Raw genomic sequence first — 18767 nt, forward strand, 5'->3', positions numbered from 1 at the left:
GCTCACAGTATCTTCCAACAAATCTCAAAAACTCAGACTTCAGGGCAGTGTTCTTTTGAATATCAAAACTAAGGTCATTCTAACGCCTTTTTCCTTAGAGTTTTAGAGCATAGCAACAGGCTTGGTAAGTATGTTTTTTCTAATATTAGACATCATAAACTGAAGGAACCAAAAGGATGGTACCTACTTAGGTGAGACTTGTATACTTTCAAAAAAACTACCTTAAAGCCCCACAGAACAGCAAATTTCAGTGTTCCGAAGGTGAGACAGTGAGTGGGTTTTTAGCTGTTTACTTTCTGCTGATTGCAGTTTTGGCTGACTGCTATCTCTTGTACTTTTTTCCCTGATCAGGGGAGGTATGTTATATTCTTCCTTTTAAATGTTTATTTTTACTTTATTCTACTGATTCAGGTTCTTACTAGTTTTCAAAAAGCCATGTTTTGGACAGTGTGCTCATTGAACTTGAAAAATAGTCTTGTATTAAATTGAGAACACATTTAAGGCATCATACTGTTCTGCATTTTAAACTTGCCTACTATTGGTTTCTGAATTTATTTATAGTGTCATCTTGGCTTTTTCAGCAAGTGTGCTTAACAACCCCCTGCTGTGCTAGAATTTTTTTTAATAAGGCTCTGTAAATGAGTGAAAATTATTACTGTGTTTTAAAAACTGTTACTTAAGTTTGTAATGCAATTTTTAGAACTTGTAATATTTTATCTTGATTATTCCTTGCTCATGCTTTGCTTGATTTCTGTATACATACAGCTTTCTGGTTTGATTGAAGAAAACTGATGTTTACAACACATCTCCTGAAATGGTTTTCAAGATTGTTGTTGTTAAACCATTTGTTTAGTGAAGTTTTTATAGAGGCGGTATGCTCTCTGTATCTGGTACCTGTAATATTTCCATGTTGTTGGTAGAGTTGAACACTGGTTAGCACAATGTGTATTCCAGGTGCAGGCTCAGAATTCATATGTGTGCTGATGGTGAGGTGTACAGTTAGAATAAATAAGCTGTTTCAGGAGCTGTGTATAGAGTACAGCTCCATTTTGTTTCAAAAGTGAGTAACTTCATCTTGCAGGAAAGTGCTTGGCCTTTCAGACTTTCAGTGGTAAAATGGACAGGTCACTACTATCTTCTTGAAATGTTTTAGAAAACACTTTTTCTACTTAGGCATTTTAATATTGCCTTGCACAGTATAGAAGCCTGGCATACCTGTGTGGAATCGGGGACTGTGATTCATTCTTATGCTGTACTCGACTAACTTGGACTACAAAAATATGTTAGAAGGGAATGTTAACTTGATGAAGATAAGGAAATACATTAATATGAAAAGGAATTTTTTAATGGCTTAACAATAGGAAGAGAGTTTTAAAGAAAAGCTCTATATACTTGTTCAGATTTTGTGAACTTAAAAAGACAATATTACTCTTGCCCTTGTTTGAATTTTATTGTGAGCTGGTTTGGCTTGGAAAGAAGTGGTAGAGGAGAATGACAACTTCCTACTGGAGATGGCAAACACAAATAACATTTAAGTCAGACTAGATTAGCAGAAGAAGGTACAGATGGAGCTGGAACAGTGGCCATGGGTCTTAGAAAAAGCATACAGGTCATTCTCCACCCCACTTACGTTTAGAGAGAAAGTAAATACTGAATTAAGTGCAGTAAAACTGTAGGCAATTTGATGCTTTATGTGAGTACCTTGTCTCTTTGGTATCTTCCTCAGAAAATTTAAGAAACTAAGAAGTGAGAGTAATTTAATTTGAATTTCAAGGGTGAGAACAGCCTGGATGACTGTATTCCTGCTATTAGGTTGAATTCTGCATAGAGGGCTTTTTATTTGCCTGCTTCTTTCTAGCATGTTTTAGGTTGTAAAGATAATTAATCCTTCATCTCTTTTGAAAGTTTGATATAATTTTGGTGCAGATGAGATAGACCTGACCTCACATGAGTTCTGGACTGATGAAATAGCTGAATTTACACGTGACACCAAGTTGAGAAGCTGTGATTGTGAGGAAAATAAAATCAGGTGGGGGAAAGCTTGGGGTAAACCCAAGGTTTCTGACTGAAGCAAGTTAACATAAGGAGTAGTATCAGAGGAAACTTGTCAAATCTGCTGGTTTAAAGCTAGACAAAATGGTAACAACGGTTGTGATTGTAGAAAGAGCAATCCAGAGGTGGCAGAGAAATGGAAGTGATCTTTGATGGCTTTCAGGTTTTGGTGCTGTTTTAATTGTTTCTTGTTTTTGAGCACCTGACAGTAAATTTGTAAAATGATTTCACTCCTCACAGTGTTTTTTAACTTTGAAAGGGCTAAACTGAGCCAAATGGCTGATAGTTTTCACTAAGATATGATGTACAGTGATTGTGAAGAAAGGAAATAGTTAGCACTGCCTTACAAACTATTATTTATTTTCCTCCTTCTGAAACTTTAGATTCAGAGACAATGTATGTCACTGCAAAAACAAAAAAAACAACTGGAAAAAAAAACTTTTTTTGTTTTGGTGGATATTCCTGCCTAAGATTAGTCTTGAGAAATATTATCTGGAACAAAAAATATAGAAAGATGTTCTGGAATATTTTGCTTTATTTAAAAGTGATTTTCTGCAAGACTCCTTGCTTTCTTTGGTCTTCTGAGTATAAGAATGTATGACAAGGAGTGGTTTGTGCCGGTGGTCTTCCCTTGGTGTCTGGTTCAGGGGTTGGGCTCTGTACAGGTACAGGAAGATACTGAGCTGTTTGGTGTTGCTACCAAAACTGAAGCTAAAATCAGAAATCTGCTATCACATTTTATGGATACAGCATTAGTGATTACAGAGTGTATTCCTTTCTATATCACTTGTGGCTTGTAATTTCAGCATTGCTTTTTTTTTTTTATGTATTGTAATGTGATCTGATGAGTGGCATAAGTCTGAATTAATACTGCCTTCCAAAACTTTTCTGTGGTGGCACTTTCTACTTTATCCCTCATTGTCAATTCTAGCATGAATTAAATAGGTGCCTTTTTTTTTTTTTTTTTTTAATGCAGTTGATTGTGTTTCTGCAAGTGTGAGAATGTCTCTGCTCTTGCTCAGCTATTTTTAGTCCTCTTGCTTGTATCGGTTTCTATTCAAAGAATTCCTTTGGGAGTTGTTCCAGGAGAGAGTGGTTTGGTGACGCTGGGGGAGGCAGGGAAAGTGCAGGCAAGGAGTGTGTTTGTGATCTGGCAGCGAGATGTCTGATGTGCAGAGCTGTTTCCTGTGTGACACCTTGTTTCTGAGCAAACTGTTCCAAGAGAATTCCCCCTGCTGAGTATTGTCCTGCCAGGTGTTACCTGGTTCTTGGTGTCATTTGGACTGCCTGTGTTTCTGCTTGAATCTTATTACTTAGTTTGTCTTTCTGTGGAGACAGCAATTCATTTTAGAGGCTGATCAGGTATGGGTTGTTATATCAGAGCAGGTAACTGAAGTATGCATTTCTAGCATTTAATAGCCAAAGCCATCTGTTCTCAGTACTTGTTATTCCCTGGTCTTTTTTTTTTTCTTGTTTAATTTTCTGAAACAGTTTATTCTGGATTAGCTTTTGTAGTAAGTTGGTTTAAAAGTTTTCACTTGTTATTTAACAGCCTTTTTTTTTTTCTTTTTTTTTTTTTTTTTGTGATTGCATGCATAACTCATCCTGTGAGTACAAGGTAGCTGTTGATTGTAATGGTAGTGGTAAGTGGGAGTGATCCAATAAAATTTTTTTTAGTTTTGAGTGTTCTATCTTACAGTTGGTAGTATTGACAAACTGGTGGAAGCCCGAGTGGTGTGTTTGCTGGCAGCCCAGCTTTAACTGTTCTGGAAGTGTCCTGTTGGCGTTGTCAAAAGAAGGGCAGGGAACAGTGGTTTTGAGACAAATCAGTCACAGTTAGTACAGGAAGGTCATCAACCCTGTGCAGCTCCAGTGGTGTACTTCAATCTTATCTGAGATGCTTTGGCCACTTAAGTTTTTTGGTTTTTTTTTTGTTTTTTTTTTTTTGTGTCATAGTATTGATGGCTTAATGAGGGTGTGGCCTGAGTTCTTATGTCCTTTCATGTATTCTTTGAAGAGAACATCTATAACATGTCTAGTTGGTATTCTGCAGCTGTTTTCTCACCTACATATATATGTGTGCCCTGAGCCCACCTGGGCTTTTTGCTGACCCCAGAGTTCATCTCAGGCTGGAAAGCTTTGCAAATTATTGCAGTTTGAAGAGGTTTTGCTTTGTGATTCTTTTAGTGGAGAGAGCCATTCAAAGAACTTCCAAGTCACCCAGCTCTGTTTTCCTCAAAGGTTTTGTCTGGATTTCCTCCTTTCCCCCTCAGAGGGGATGCTGTGAGTTTTAATGAACTGGCAGAGTAAACAAACTTTGTCAAGGTGGGGCTTTTGAGGGAATGGGTGGATGTTTAATTATGTTATTCCTCTAAAACTGAAATCCATAGATGACTGGCAAAAGCATTGAATATTCAGTTGTGCATACAAAATCATTCAAGATTGTTATGGGTGAATAAGTTGCTTTGGACTAGTTTGAATCTATTTTAATGCCTGAAGCTGAATGTAAACATATGCTTCTGTAGCTTGGGGAAAAGACTATATTTCAGGTTAACATAAGCTGTGTCAGTGTGGCTGTTCTCATGTTGAATATACCCTCCTCCTCTTTGGATAAACCACCTCCAAACCTTAAACATACTCTTCACTGCAAGTTACTAACTGGATGCTAACAGGTATCTAAGAGGTTGAATATGAAGCGTTCCTCAGTAAATGTGATAGAAGCCTCTTTTCCTGCAAGATAATCATATATTCAAATACATACTTTTCTTCAAAACTCTGCTGGGAGGTTGGGGGTTTTTTTGTTTTGTTTTTAAAATACCTATAGATAATTGTTTCTAATTTTTTTGATTGCATGCAGTGGACTTGACCAGGATCAAGTCATGCTCTACTGGATCCCAGAAAAACAAAATACATTTCTACATGTGCTGTAGTGGTGCCTGTCTACTAAAAGCAAGTTCCCCCTTTCATCATGAACTTGATCACTGTCCCTCCTGTCAGATTCAGCAGTTATATAGCCACATAGTTTTCCACTGGATAAGCTTGTTGAACTGACTGATTGTTTTGTTTTAGAGGTTTAGTTTGCTCTTGGGTGAGCCTACTGAACTGACTCCCTCTGCAACTGCAGAATGATTAACCTGATTGAAGGAAAGGAGCAATATTTTGTGGTTAAGGAGTGGGGGAGTAGGCGTGCCATTTCTGGTGATTGCTCACAGTTCTGTGGTATTAGATGTGAGCTGATATTGATTTTATTGGAACAAACTGTTTGGGTTCTGCCCAAGCTATGGGTTGAACTTCAAGACAGGTCCCAAAGGGGAACTAAAACTCCAGTCCAACTGTGGGTTTTTTTGACCTTAAGTGTGCTCAGCCATCCTTTACTTGTTTGAGAGACTTCAGGAGGACTGTGTTGGTTCTGGTTGTACAGGATAATGATTTTTCAACTCTGAAAATCCTGCTAGTTAGTTCTTTTTCCCCTTGCCTGCAATAAACCTTTTTTTTACTAAATACTAGGTGATGTTTTTTCCAATTGTCCTAGTTAATGCACTGAATGATTCAATTGGAGTGTCTGTTGCAGGGGAGGACCAGGCTGCAGTTTTGCCAGCTATTGCATTGTTGGAAGTTGTAGACACAATAGTTCCCCTTCCACTGGATGCTAGTCAGGAGACCTTAGAAAAAGTGGTGGTGAAAGCCCTTGGTGTTTTCTCTCCTTTCTTCCTTTGTGATTATTCTAAACCCAGAGAAACAGATATGAAGAGATTTGTGACCCTAATGGTTCTTCACCACCTAATGTAGCAGTCATGGAATAAATAGCAAGTGTTCTTTTATCTCCCGAGGTTCCTTTCCTTCTCTCACAAGAGGAAGTTATTATGTTCATGGGTGTACAAGCTCCACCTCTAAGCCCCTGTGTATACTCCCTGGCCTGAAATACTGATGGGGTTGACCATTCAGGACAGCATGCTATGTGGCCAGTGTTGAGACTGTTATCTCTTCTACCTTGGCAGCTGTTAGAGAGGTTTCATGTAAGAAAGTCTTTCCTCTGACAGAGGGCAAGAAATGAGGGTCTTCAGTCAAAGATGGCAGGAACCTGTATTTTTCATTCAGGTCTTAGAGTGTTTGGACAGGCCAAAACTTTCCTTGCAATAGTTCTTAGCAGACAAATATACTTGGAAAGTGAACTTGTCGTTGTCTCTTCCTCAGGGAAATCCCCCTGATGGCTGGTTGTCAAAGAGAATTCCTGTTTCCTATATATTTCATTATTTCATTTTCCTTTGGGCCAGTGCAGCCTTTTCTTTCTTGTTAGGTTTGGAGTTTTGTTGGGGGTTTTTTTGGTGGGTTTTTTTTTGGGTTTTTTTTTTTTTTTTTTTTTTTTTTTTTTTTTTTTTTTTTTTTTTTTATTTTGTGGTAGCAGCTGTAGTCTAATCTCTGTTATCTAGTTCTGATAGTCCAGAGTCTGGTGCTTAGAAAACAATGTGCAGTTTGTCTGTGTCTCTCTGTTTCTTGAAATTTCAGTACAGTTAATCATAACTGTTGGTAACTAGTGCATTTTGCAGGTCTTGCAAACATGAGACTTAATAGTTAGGGAGGAGAACTTGATTCCTTGTAGATACTGATGTCTGAAACATGAGGTCAAGTCCTCTGAATGTTTTAGGACATTCACTGCCTTTGATTGTCCAGAGTCACTCGGGTGCATACAGACTGCAGTGGAGCTGGGTAAGTTTTGCTAACCAGTGTTTTACAAGTCTGAAGATTGACTTGGCTGTATGGAAGATAAAGCTGTAGGTGGAAGTCAGTCAGACTTCTCTGATTTTGGTGTGATTGATTGTCTTACTTTTTTTTTTTTTTTTTTTTTTTTGTAAATAACAGGTAAAGTTGCATTTCTTCCTTTAGAAATTTCAGTATGAGTAAAGGTACATGTTGCCTCAGAAGCTTCAATATTTTTAAAGAAATTATGAGGACAAGTCTGCAGGATGTCTATTGAGTGTAGCTGTCAGATTTTGGTTAAAACTAGAGAATCACCAGTATATACTGAAATGTAAAGCACATCTCTCAGTCAGACACACTGGGATAATAGGAAAAAAATAGATACTCTGAGAGGATTTTTAAAAATGTTAGTTATAATACCTAACTTCCATGGTTGAAACATGCTCTACTACTGGAAAATGTGCTGTCTTCAGTCCCTGGTTGACAAAATGCTTTTGGGCTCTGAATATGTGACCAGCTTTTGCCTAACTCCAGTCTTTTGAGGAGGAGCACTTGCTCTTCCAAAACTTCTACCAAGTGCTGTCTTTTATTTGTAAGACCTATTTGTGTATTTCTTTGTCTTACTTTGCAAAGCTTATGGTTAGGAGTACTAATTCTTAAAGTAAAATTATTTTTCTCTGGTATTAAGGAGAAATTTCTGATTTTTGTAGATGGGAACATGTTCTTAGCTAACTATAGATTTGCCTAGCAGGATAATTGTTTCAAGTAACAGCTTGGAGGGTTCTTAAAAGGTGGGTAAGAATAGTCACTTGGTTATTGGTTACAGTTTGTTAACACCACTTGTTTATGTATTAGATTGTGTTTGTGCTGGTACTCGGACTGCCCCCAGCAATACTCTTTCCTTGGTAAAACATAAGAGCATACAGATAGTAAAGTTTCTCTCTCCTTTGGTGTTCTGCCAGTGATGCAGGTCAATATTTTTCCTATTTGCCATAGAAGACTGTAAGATGAGACATGAATTCTCCCAGGATCTATAAACTCACATTCACTGTAGTTGCTTGGGGCAATACAGACCCTGAGCCATCAGCATGGCTCCTGAGGAACATCTGACTCCTGCAAACTCTTCCTGTTTCAGTCAGCAATAAAGATGGTGAGATGCTCTGGACAACAGCACACAGGGGAAATGCATTATATCAATGCTTTGCAGATGTAATTTTTTCCCGCTGTTCTTTTTCTTCCTACTCATAAATTTCTACAGCTGGAGCAGTAAAATATGAGGTCACTGTACATGTACAGTAGTTATGCCCACCTGAGGCAGTGTTCTGCAGTCTTTTCCCAACCATGTCACTGTGAGAAATCTTTGACTGGTAGTTTTGTATTTTGAATATAAAAAAGCAATCACATTTTTAAGGTGTTCACAGAGGTCTTTCCATGGTTTAGCTCCTTGTCCAGGAATCAAGAAAGTAACTTACTTGAGACTGCCTCAGGAAAGGAATTTAAACTGCAGATTTTTTTTTTTTCCACTGATGGAAGTGAATATTTAACTTCTAGAGGAATCTTGAAAGTCAGTTGCTATTGCTGTTGCTATGTCTGTTCCTGGAAGTTCAATAATAGATTTCCTGTATCTCGAGGGCCTGCAGCCGTGTCAAATCAACTTTTATTCCCTGTATTTCTAGGTTTTCTGATTTCGAAGTCCAAAAGGCTTAGAGCTCTTGCTGAAAGAAGGTGGAACAACAGATAGCTTAAAAAACCTGCAGTTTGTGTTGATACATGTTCAATTAATATTTGATTATTTGCCTTTCTCTTTTCCTTCTAAAATCCAAAGCGGAAAAACAACGAAATGTGTTGGATAAGACAAGGGATGAAGACTTTGGAGGTGGGGAATTTGGTAGTTTTAGAAAGGGTTAAATTCTAATGTACATGCTGTACAGACAGAAAACTAAAGCAAAAGAGTGAGAGTTGGGATGGCTTTCATCATAGATTCTTCTGTTGCTTTCCATTTTTAATGGAAAATTTTTTAATGAAGTCATAACTAATGATAAAGGCATTTTTAAATTTTAGTTTTGTTTGGGTTTTGGTTTTTATTTGTTTTTAAATTAGCAAAGACAACCTTGGTCTGTGGGTACTCGGTTACATCAGTGACAAAAGAAAAAAGTTTGCAGGAATCTTGTGCACCTTCATTAATTGTCATGAGAGAATACAGGCACTTCTTTACACAAGAATTTTGGGAAGCCCTCTTTAATACTTTCTCCTTTTTTTCACTAGTGCTCTGTACTAGTGTATAGAAAGTGACGAAACTCGTACTAGTTTCATTTAATATTTTATATGTTTCTTCAGATACAGCTGTTTTGGTTGCTTATTAGAATTGCAGTGTCTGCAAGGTCAAGTATTAACTGCTGATGGGGGATTTTTGCACTGCACCACATGCTGACATGGAAACTGATGCATCTGCCTGCCTGAATATTTTTTTAATCTTTGTAAAATAGATTTTAATTAAGAGTTTTCTTCCTCCAAGTCTCTAATTGTATTTCCTCATTTGATGTGCAGTTAAAATTAAGTTCATCAGTTTGTGATACCCTGCTCATTACTGTGACAGCAGCCTGCCAAACAGACTTGATGAATATGATGAGTTGGAGAGAATAAGAAGCTGCTTTGTGAGCGAGGAAATGTTCTTGTTCAGCCCCATCTAATTAATTAATAATATCCCACTTATGCTCAAAACTGTTGTCACTGATAATTTGGAGGCAGTGCCTCCCTGCTGCTGTTGCTTCTTACTCTTCAGTAGGTGTGGTTGGGTGTGAAGCCTCACCCATGCATCCCTGCTCAGTGCAGTGTCTGCTGCGAAGCACAGCTCTCCAGCTGCTGTGTCTGTACGATGCCAGTAGGCAGTAGGAGCCAACTTAAGAGGAAGTAAAATAACAGTATTTTGAAAATTCTCTTTTTATCAGGCTGCCAGTTTTGCTTTTAAGAAGACTAGATTGTGTCTGATGGATTATAGCATGTCTTTGTTGGCTTGTTGGGGACTGTCAAACAGAGTGTGGGGTTCCACACTTGGCTTAGGCAAGCACAAATGCATCCTGCTGCCCCTACCTTTGCTGGGCTTTTTTTTTTTTTTTTTTTTATTTCCTAACCTGCCAAATATTGCTGCTCATGTATCGCATGATCAGGAGGATGAAGATCTCCTTTAAAAACCCTGTTAAGCTGTTCAGGTTGTTTGAGCTCTGTTCCCACAGCAGCCTGATCTTTCTGTGCTATGTTGTCTCCCAGGAGTGTTCCAGCCATTTGTGTGCCTGCCTTTTTTCTTAAAGTATCCTTTTATCCTGAAGAACAAGTATGGCTTAAGCAGTGGTGGGACAGACACGTGCTAGGAAGAGGAGAAGAAGCATAATATTCTTGAGGAACCATAGATTGCCTGGCTGCCAAAGTGTAGGGTGTAGTTCAGCATGTGCTTTGCAAACACACAGAAAATTTTTTAATAAAAGTGTCCTGCTGTCCTGTCTAAAATATGAATCATATTTTCAGTGGCTTTGGTGTTATTGGGGGAAATCACACTGAGAGAAATATCAAAATTCCTAGGTACTGTAATAAATATGATGTTAATTCAGAAATTATTAACAAATTGAGACCCAGTGGAGTTACATTTTCTTGACAAATCTTAAGTCGCTATGGGCTGATTCTAGACAACCATATATGAAACTATAAGCTTGTCTTTCAGAGAAGTTAGTGCTCTCTTGTGTGCTCTATTCAGGGTTTTTTGCATTGCTCATTGTGCTAGTTTGAATTGTGATAATCAGTCTGATCCTTGGAAAAAGAAATACTGAAAAAATCCCAACGAAACAAAAAGCTAACCCAAAGGTCATTATTAGTCTATATAAATGGAAGTTTTTGGATGTTGTCAGTCCAGTCAGTGAAGCTTATAAAGCAGATTTTAACATAAACAGCTGAAGTAATACTACTGCAGACGCAGCTGAAAATATCCATACGTCTTTAACGTATCTGTGAATGGCCATGAGCAGATAGTCAGTGATAAATGTTGAATTTGCTGCCCAGAGCATCTCCACATCTACTTTATAATTTGCTGCATTCCACAGAACATGGTGTCAGTAGTTCAGATAACTTTTTGTTTTGGCTGTATCTGGCCTTCTTGTTAGACACAATGCTCTGAAGGTCAGTGTGTTCTGGGCCTTAGAACGCAATGCACTTAAACTGCTTTAAGGGACTGTGAGATAGATTGGCTTTGTTCAGTACATTCAAAAAGTTGTAGAAACACAGTATTCCAATTCAGCTTATAGCTGCAGTCAGTTCCTGATCAAGTATATTTCTTATAGAAATATACTTTCCTCCCAGACATTAAAGCATTATTGAATACTGTAGCTAGTACATAAATAAATTCAATGTCAGGGTTCAATTTTGACCAGCAAGAATGCATTTCTAAAGTAACGAAGAGATTTAGGTGATAATGTAATTTATTGTCCTTTTGATTGCAGGTGAAGCTCTAGAGCATCACAAATTGGTATTTAAACTGAAGCATCCCATTGCAGCTTTAATTGTTGAATGTGCATTACTTGTGGCTGCCAGCGATTCAGTTGGGTGTTAAACAGATCCTAGTCTGTGGGATTGCAGTGTGCTCATCTTCCTGAAGAGAGAGGAGACTGAGGGGGGTCCTCATAGCAGTTTACAACTTCCTTGTAAGGGGAAGAGGAGGGAGGAGAGGCAGGCACTGATCTCCTCTCTGTGGTGACCAGTGACAGGACCTGAGGAAATAGCCTGGAGTTGTGTTACAGGCGCTTTCCTTCGGTTATTATAAGAAAGTTCTTCACCCAGGGGCTGGGCACTGGAACAGGCTCTCCAGGGAAGTGGTCACAGCACCAAGCCTGACAGAGCACAAGAAGTGTTTGGACAATAGTCTTGGACACATTGTGTGACTTTTGGGAATGGTCCTTTGCTGGGTGAGGAATTGGAGTAGATGATCCTGATGAGTTCCTTCCAGTTGAGTTTATTTTGTAATTCTATGGTTTTTGTGTACTGAGCTCAGTGCTAGGCAGCTGTTGTCCTAGCAAGTTTTGTGTATACTCCTATAATGCAACTGCAGTAGAAGCACTTTGGTGTTTGTTTGCACATCTCCTTCTGCGCAGGTACACCTCTTGCAAATTATCCTTACTTCCAAAAATTTTCAGTTTTACTTTCTAGCCTTATGGGGACAGAAACCAGGCAGTTGAACATGAGCATTCTAACTATTTGAAAGATCTGTTACAGTTGCCATAGCTGCTACAAACCGTGCTTATTGATTAGTTCTGTGCTAAATGCTATACAAATAGGAGGAATAATAATGTCTTGTTTCAAAGTAATTTTAATATTAGAGAACAAATAAGAATGAAAGCTGAGAGCCACAGATAGGGTAATGATGATGTATAGGGGGGATTTGGGGTTTTTTTCGGGTTTCTCTTGCCATACAACCATGGTATGTTTAAAGCAGGGTGATAGGGTTTTATAAATTGTTTCTGTAAATATGAGGGACAAAACAAAAGTACTGGCTATAAAGGCTGGATTTAAACGTAATCATCATAATTTCTCTTATAAATGAAAGATGAGAAGTAGAATTGGAATTGGCTGTGACCTCCATGAATGTGCAGGAAAAGCAGTTTTGCTAGCAGGGAAAGGAGGAACTATCTATTTCATTAATACAATTTTTGTGTAATGTTCTGAGTGGATGTGAGAGTGGTTAAATTCCAGGCATCAGAACTAGACAGCAGGTATTATAGAAGTTTGAGTGATGCAGCTGGAGCTAAAACTTAATCAGAGTAGCCAACAGAAAAGTCTGTATATTAAATAACTAGAAAAAGCTGTGAGATCTAGAAGTACAAATTGACACAGATCCCAGTCAGCTGATAAAAAGGCTTTCTATCCACTGCATTTCCCCTTTTAATGTTAAAAACTGCAGTTAATCCAAAAATAGTGTATTAAAGCTGCTTTCTCATGAGTCTCTGTATTGAATCAGTAGTAAAGGCAGGAGTTCAAACTACTGTACTTATGTTATTTGGTTATTGAATCAGTATCCACCTTAACTCGTGTTCTTTTTTTTCTTTCAGATTTTGTATTTTGTACATACATTGTTTTGTATATACTGTATATGATGACTTCGGTGGGCAGTGAACGTACCCGGGGCACTCGGGACAAAATGCAAATTTCAACCACACAGCCAACACAACCACAGAAACAAGTAGTGCAGGTATGTGCTACTGTATCAACTTTTTTGATTTGAAAGTGAGACTGTAATAATACAAGTTTCTTCTCTGAGTCAGTAAAAGCTGAAAGATGATGGGGTGAAAATACATTTTGGTTTATTTTCGAAGGCTATGCTTGATTACTTGCATTAATTGCTCAGTAATGCAGGACAGCATTAAGTTATTACTGTGCTGTCTCTACATGAGTTTTGTGTTCTTCAGCAATGTCTCCTATCAGTGAGGAATTTGATGCCCGTGTCTCTAGATGCCATGGGACAGGGAGAGAGAAACGGCAAGCGTTTATCACAGCAGCTTGTGAGAGATTTTAGGGAGTTAGAAAGATGTGATAACCTGTTGACTATAAACAACTTCCAAGTGCTTTTTTTCTACTTTGTTTTTCCGTTCCTCTCGAGGACAGTGCGTGAGAAAGATGTTTCTGTATGTTAGCCAATAGAATAGAATCTCTTGTACCACTCTATAAAAACCGCGCGGTTCTTTTGAATCAAGTGCTTCTTCGCCTTTGCTATGATACTGCCTCTCGTCTGTTCCTGCCCTGACCTTGGCACGCGAGTGACACATGTCAGGATTTCTGTCGTGTAACCTCACAGTCCCCAGATCTCGGCTCTTCTATCTGCCAGCTTCCTGATGTTTGAAGATTTCTGGTCAAGGGAGAAATTTGAATGGGCAGGAGAAGCTTCGTTAGATGCATTTTGTGATTTACAGCATGACAAAGTGTCTCTTCAAGTTACAAAATCCTAAATCTCTTGTTCAAGGACCCCCACCAAGTGACATGGTCATCCCCTAACAGTCTAAAATTTTCAGTATCTGTTAGATGGATATTAAGTTTCACCCTACTGCCACTGATTCTTGGCAGGGGTAGTTGTGTGTTTGTCTGGGTTACAAAGAATGCATAATGTTTCTGCTTCTGGCAACTCACTATTCTCTTGGCAGATTCCTCTCAGAATTAGTCTGGATTCAAAAACTCTCTCAGTTCTTTGCTGGCATGTGTGTACCACACCACTCTGGAGGTGCTCTACAGAGAAATACTGCCTTCTGTTGTTTTTTGGACTAGTCTTTAATATGGAGACTCTCTTGGTCTGTTTTGCACAGTATTAATCATGTGACCTCAAACCCTTGTCATCTCCTTGAGTTGCAGCACTTGGCATAGTGGTAATTCATGCTAACGTGTGGATATAGAAAGTGACTTTCAACAAATGAGTTGAATTTGGTTGTATTTTAAAACAAGGCTGCAGCAGTATAGTGAGCAGCCTAGCAAAAGTGGTGGCTTCCCCTTTTCCAACATTTTGCAAGACAGCACTGCAGTGGTTTGCCTGGTTGGGTTCCCTGGCGCAAGGTAGACATAGGCAAATAGGAGGAAGTCCAATGAAAAGCTGCAAAGATGGTTGTTAGACTGAAACAGAGGAGAAATTAGGAGTGGCTCAAGAATCTGGGAGTTTTCAGCACGCTGACAAGGCAAGTGTCCTCTGTTCAGGTACCTTATGAAAGGGTATAGGAAAGGTAGAAGCCAACTCTCCTCAGAGAGCAAGTGGAACAAGCTGGAACACTGGTAATTCCTGCTTTTAAAAGGAAAAAAAAAAATTACCGTGAGTATGGTCATGGTGTATCCCTGAAGGACCTTTCCAAACTACAGGATTCATTGATTTTAGACATTAAGACCTTTTTCTGCATTTTGTCCTTTTATCCTGCCTTTTGCATAATGGATACTGATCGATCACTGGAAAAGGTGGTTATTTCATATGTAGCAATTATATTTTAATACTCCATATATTTTATTGTTGAGATACCAGATGGACCTTTCTGCTTAGTCAGTATTTGCAGGTCAGCAGAAGTCTCTGGATTTACCTGTTTAATTACCAATGATTCATTTTTCTGAATATAGAATAGTGTTTTCCCAAATGGATATTCCCCTGTCATAATACCACATTGATCATCATTTAAATTTTTTAACAAATTACATCATGTTTGTATTACATTGCTTCTGGATAATTAATGTGCCATTTTATTGTAAGATGTATGTCTATTTCTGTCACTTAATCATGTGTTTTGCACACTTCTGTTTTCTGGTAGTTTGAAGTTTTTGGTTTAAAATTTCTTCCACTCTTCTGCTGAAAAAGTATTATGTCTTGAAGGTTGAGTAAAGTTCAGGCTGTTTTAAAATACTACTGCTTTCTTAGTCACAGTTAAAACTTAATTGTACTCTTGGTTAGGATGCTATAGCATCTATTCTAACAATGATGCCTTCAAAATAAAAAAACACTACATGCTGGAGGAAAGGCCAGAATTCTTTGTGACACTGGCCTGATGTTTTTGTAGTCATCTGGCAGTTTTTGTAGTTGTTTTTTTTTTCCTTCCGAATCATCATATCCACCTGGGTGTAATCCACTGGCATAAATATAATTGGTATTGCACCTACAAGTTTCTAAGCTCTCTGCTTGCACAGGAAAACTGAAGATGCTGTCACACATTCATAATTCCTTTTAAATTGGAATGTTTTTGTCTTCTAACGTGGGTTTGAAGAAAACATTTGTTTATGGAAAAAATAAATCTTAGTGAATTCCTGATTTTTGGTAAAATATGCCATCATATCTCTACAGAAGTTATATTGTCTGTATGTTTTTGCCCTGGTTATCTTCAAAGAAAATCTCTTCACTTGCTTATAAGTTTCAGTGTGCCTGTGGAGGCTGTAATCAGAGTGAGAAAATGGATCAACAAAACTTAAATTCTTGAAGCCAGCAGACATTTTGGTTCTGCTGTCTGCTGAGCTCTCAGCAGTCATCAAGAGCAACCTCCTTTGCTCAGAGCACCACACTGGCAGGGCAGCTTCTGTGGAAGGAACACCATAAGAGGCTTCTGTGGAAGGGGAGTTCAAGAGCAGGCCCTCCCCCTGTTACCCAGTGGAGTGACATACGAGGCTGTCAAGCATGATAGGCTGAAAAGGTGAAGTAACTCAGAGTGTGCAACTGTTACAAACTCTTACTCTCTTGGAGTGTTGTCTGTGAGCACAGATGTCACTTCCCTCAAGGAACTGTGACAGCTGCAGTAACTTTTCAGCAAATAAGCAGCTGGTGGTGTTTGTTGGAGTAATTTTTAGACTTTTATCAGCAGTGACCTCCTTAGAACTTGGATTTGTGATAAACTCCGAAGCCAAACAGTCTGACCCTGATTAGATCTGACCTTGTGAGGCACAGAATTTCATGTGTGTATCCTGTGAAGTGGGATGGAAACAGGTGAAATTCAGCCAGCTGCCCAGGGTGAATCCTTTCCGTCAAAAATTCCAGCAGATGAGCTGATCCCACTCAAGGAAGAAGAACCTCTGTAGGCTCAGCAGCTGCATAGTGGGTCCTAGGTCTCTTCAGTATCGGTTTTCTCTATATGTAACAGTAGCATCTTCTCTTTGAGCAGAAGTCAAATGAGGTCCAAGATCTTGTAGTGCACACTGTTTGGTATTTTCTTACAAGTGCAGTTCATAGGCTGGAGATGCCACACTATGAAGTGACGTGTGTGATGTGACATCTGTGTTAGGGTTGTTTTTCTTTCGGGGGCAGCTGTAGTGTGTTTGGATTTTTTGTACTTGACTGCATCTCTTTCAGTCTCTCAGCTTTTGTGCAAGTTGCCAGTGTGCATTTTTGTCCAGAAACGTTGCAGAAGCACCAGGTACTTCATCAATAGCAAGTTGCTTTACCAGTTTTCCGAGACCAGTATTTGCTTGTTAAAAAAACCAGTGCAGCTGTTCATGAGCAAAGTCTTGAGACATGACCCAAGTCTTTTTAAATGCTCTGTAAAACTACAGAGTCAGATTGTTGTTGGGAGAGCAGTGGAAGGGGATAGGAGCAGGGATCATCAGAGATGTGGTTAATTTAGAGATACTATTGCTGGTTTGTTACAATAAAACTCTTAAGTACCGGAGTAGTAGATCCTAAATAAAAGTGAAATCATTAATGTGGCTAAAATGTAGTCTTCCCTGGACCCTCTGTGTTATTATATTGTGGTCCTGTCAGTACAGTGACCTTTAAGTGTGTTTCAAGTAGATTAGAATGTGTTGAAATTGCTTTTATCCCAAATGACATTTAAAACTATAGAAGGGAATGGACAAGATATTGATCTCTCCCCCACAGCATCTCTGTCCTTGTTGTTTATGTTCTTTTTGAGTACCCGTAGGAAAAAGCAGGGACACTGGGATATACTTCTAAAAAATATAGTTACCTTTTGTGTACTTTATTGGATGTTATTTTTTTTCAGGCAACAGCAGAACAGATTCGCCTTGCTCAGATGATCTACGATAAGAATGACGCAGATTTTGAAGATAAAGTGAAACAAGTATGTTTCTTATGGTACAAGTTTTTTTGTCCCACAATAAAATGTTCTAGAGCTGACTTACATTTTGGAGGTAGGGCATCTGTTTATGGGTTGGATGAAACTTTTTTCAGAAGGACATGAGTTTAACTAGGAAAACGTGCTCTTATTGCACTGTAAAGTCTTTTTACAAGAAATTTTGTAGTAATACAGCTCTGATGGTGTAGTTTTCAGTGTATTTTCCTTTGTAGACAAACCCTTGAGCCAGAACTTGTTTGTGCTGATGTCTCTTCCTCAGGGTATCTCTCTAGTATGGTCCTGATGATTAATGATTGTCAGAATAAAGAATGCATTCAGCTTGTCCACAAGTACATGCACATAAGAAAAACATCACCTGTGTAAGCTGAGTTTGCTAATATCTCAGAAGTTTTACAGGAAAAGTAAAAGTTTAATGATAGCTTAAAGGTAAATCAAGGTGTTATTTTAAAAAATAATCTTACCTCACAGATCCGTATGTACATAAAAATTACAGAATTACAGTGTATAAATGAAATCTCTCACTTCCTCGACCATCGTGAGTGTTGGGTGTTAGGTACTCAAGTTTTCATTACCTAGTTACACCTGAGACCATTAATTCAAGCAGTCCTGACAATATGGGTGTCAGTTGTGGCTAGTGGTGATTTTGTCCTGGTGAATACATCATAGCTCTTGAAGAACCTAGGACTACACCCAGAAAGGAAGAATTAGCTTGAATGCATAAATGCAGCAAAGGAGCAGATATCTTGGTTTCTTTTAATCTCTAAAACTTCCTCTGAAGCATTGTTAAATGCTTTTTGTTGTTCTTGTTACAAACTAGTTCTGTTGCTCTGCCAAAAATGAAATCTTGTACTTTGTGAAGCCAAAGGACCCTCATCAATCATGTTTTGGCTGTGCTGGTGGGAAGGAGATAATTAAGTTCTGCATATAATATGTTTTATCTTCTGCATATATATATCTAGCTAATGTAGGTTTTGTTCTTTAGATGAATTTGTTGAATGCCCCATGACATACACTCTTCAGGATTTACACCATGAGTTCAATGAGTTCAGAGCTAGATCTCCTTAATCAGCTTTGTGACTGGAAAAATGGATCAAGGGAGTTTGTCTGAAGATAATGTATTTCTTAGTCTGAATGGTTTTCCAGGTGGATCTGTTCTCTGCCATGTCTTGCTTTATGTCTTTTCTCACACTGGGATAAAGAGGGGCAATTTTGGTGGAGAAAGAGATAGGATGATACTGAAACTATTGTTGTCCTTTACACTCAGGTACTGCTGCATCTGGCAGCATTTGCTACAAGCATACAGAACAGAAAAGGTGTGAAAGAATACTTCCTTGATTACTGAGTAATTTATGCTTCTTCCTCTCTTGTCTGAATCCCAAGCAGATCTGTACAATGCAGATTACTTTATTTAGGATATTAGTTTACTCTGACATGTTAGCT

General features: G+C 38.5%; 1 protein-coding gene across 10 annotated transcripts in view; it reads left to right on the forward strand.

Annotated features, from left to right (window-relative positions):
* The window catches only part of UBAP2 (ubiquitin associated protein 2), a 195880-nt gene that overhangs the window by 9514 nt on the left and 167599 nt on the right, over positions 1 to 18767 (forward strand). For 9 of the 10 annotated variants that reach the window (XM_059873405.1, XM_059873401.1, XM_059873402.1 and 6 more), the window contains 2 exons: positions 12840 to 12979; positions 17235 to 17312. In XM_059873405.1, coding sequence (XP_059729388.1) covers positions 12881 to 12979; positions 17235 to 17312 — 177 coding nt within the window. In that variant the 5' untranslated portion in view covers positions 12840 to 12880. Of the gene's footprint in view, positions 1 to 12839; positions 12980 to 17234; positions 17313 to 18767 lie in introns of those variants that run through there. The other variant, XM_059873409.1, reaches the window with a different exon arrangement.

The sequence above is a fragment of the Haemorhous mexicanus genome, chromosome Z (assembly GCF_027477595.1).
Source record: "Haemorhous mexicanus isolate bHaeMex1 chromosome Z, bHaeMex1.pri, whole genome shotgun sequence".
Lineage (NCBI taxonomy): Eukaryota > Metazoa > Chordata > Aves > Passeriformes > Fringillidae > Haemorhous > Haemorhous mexicanus.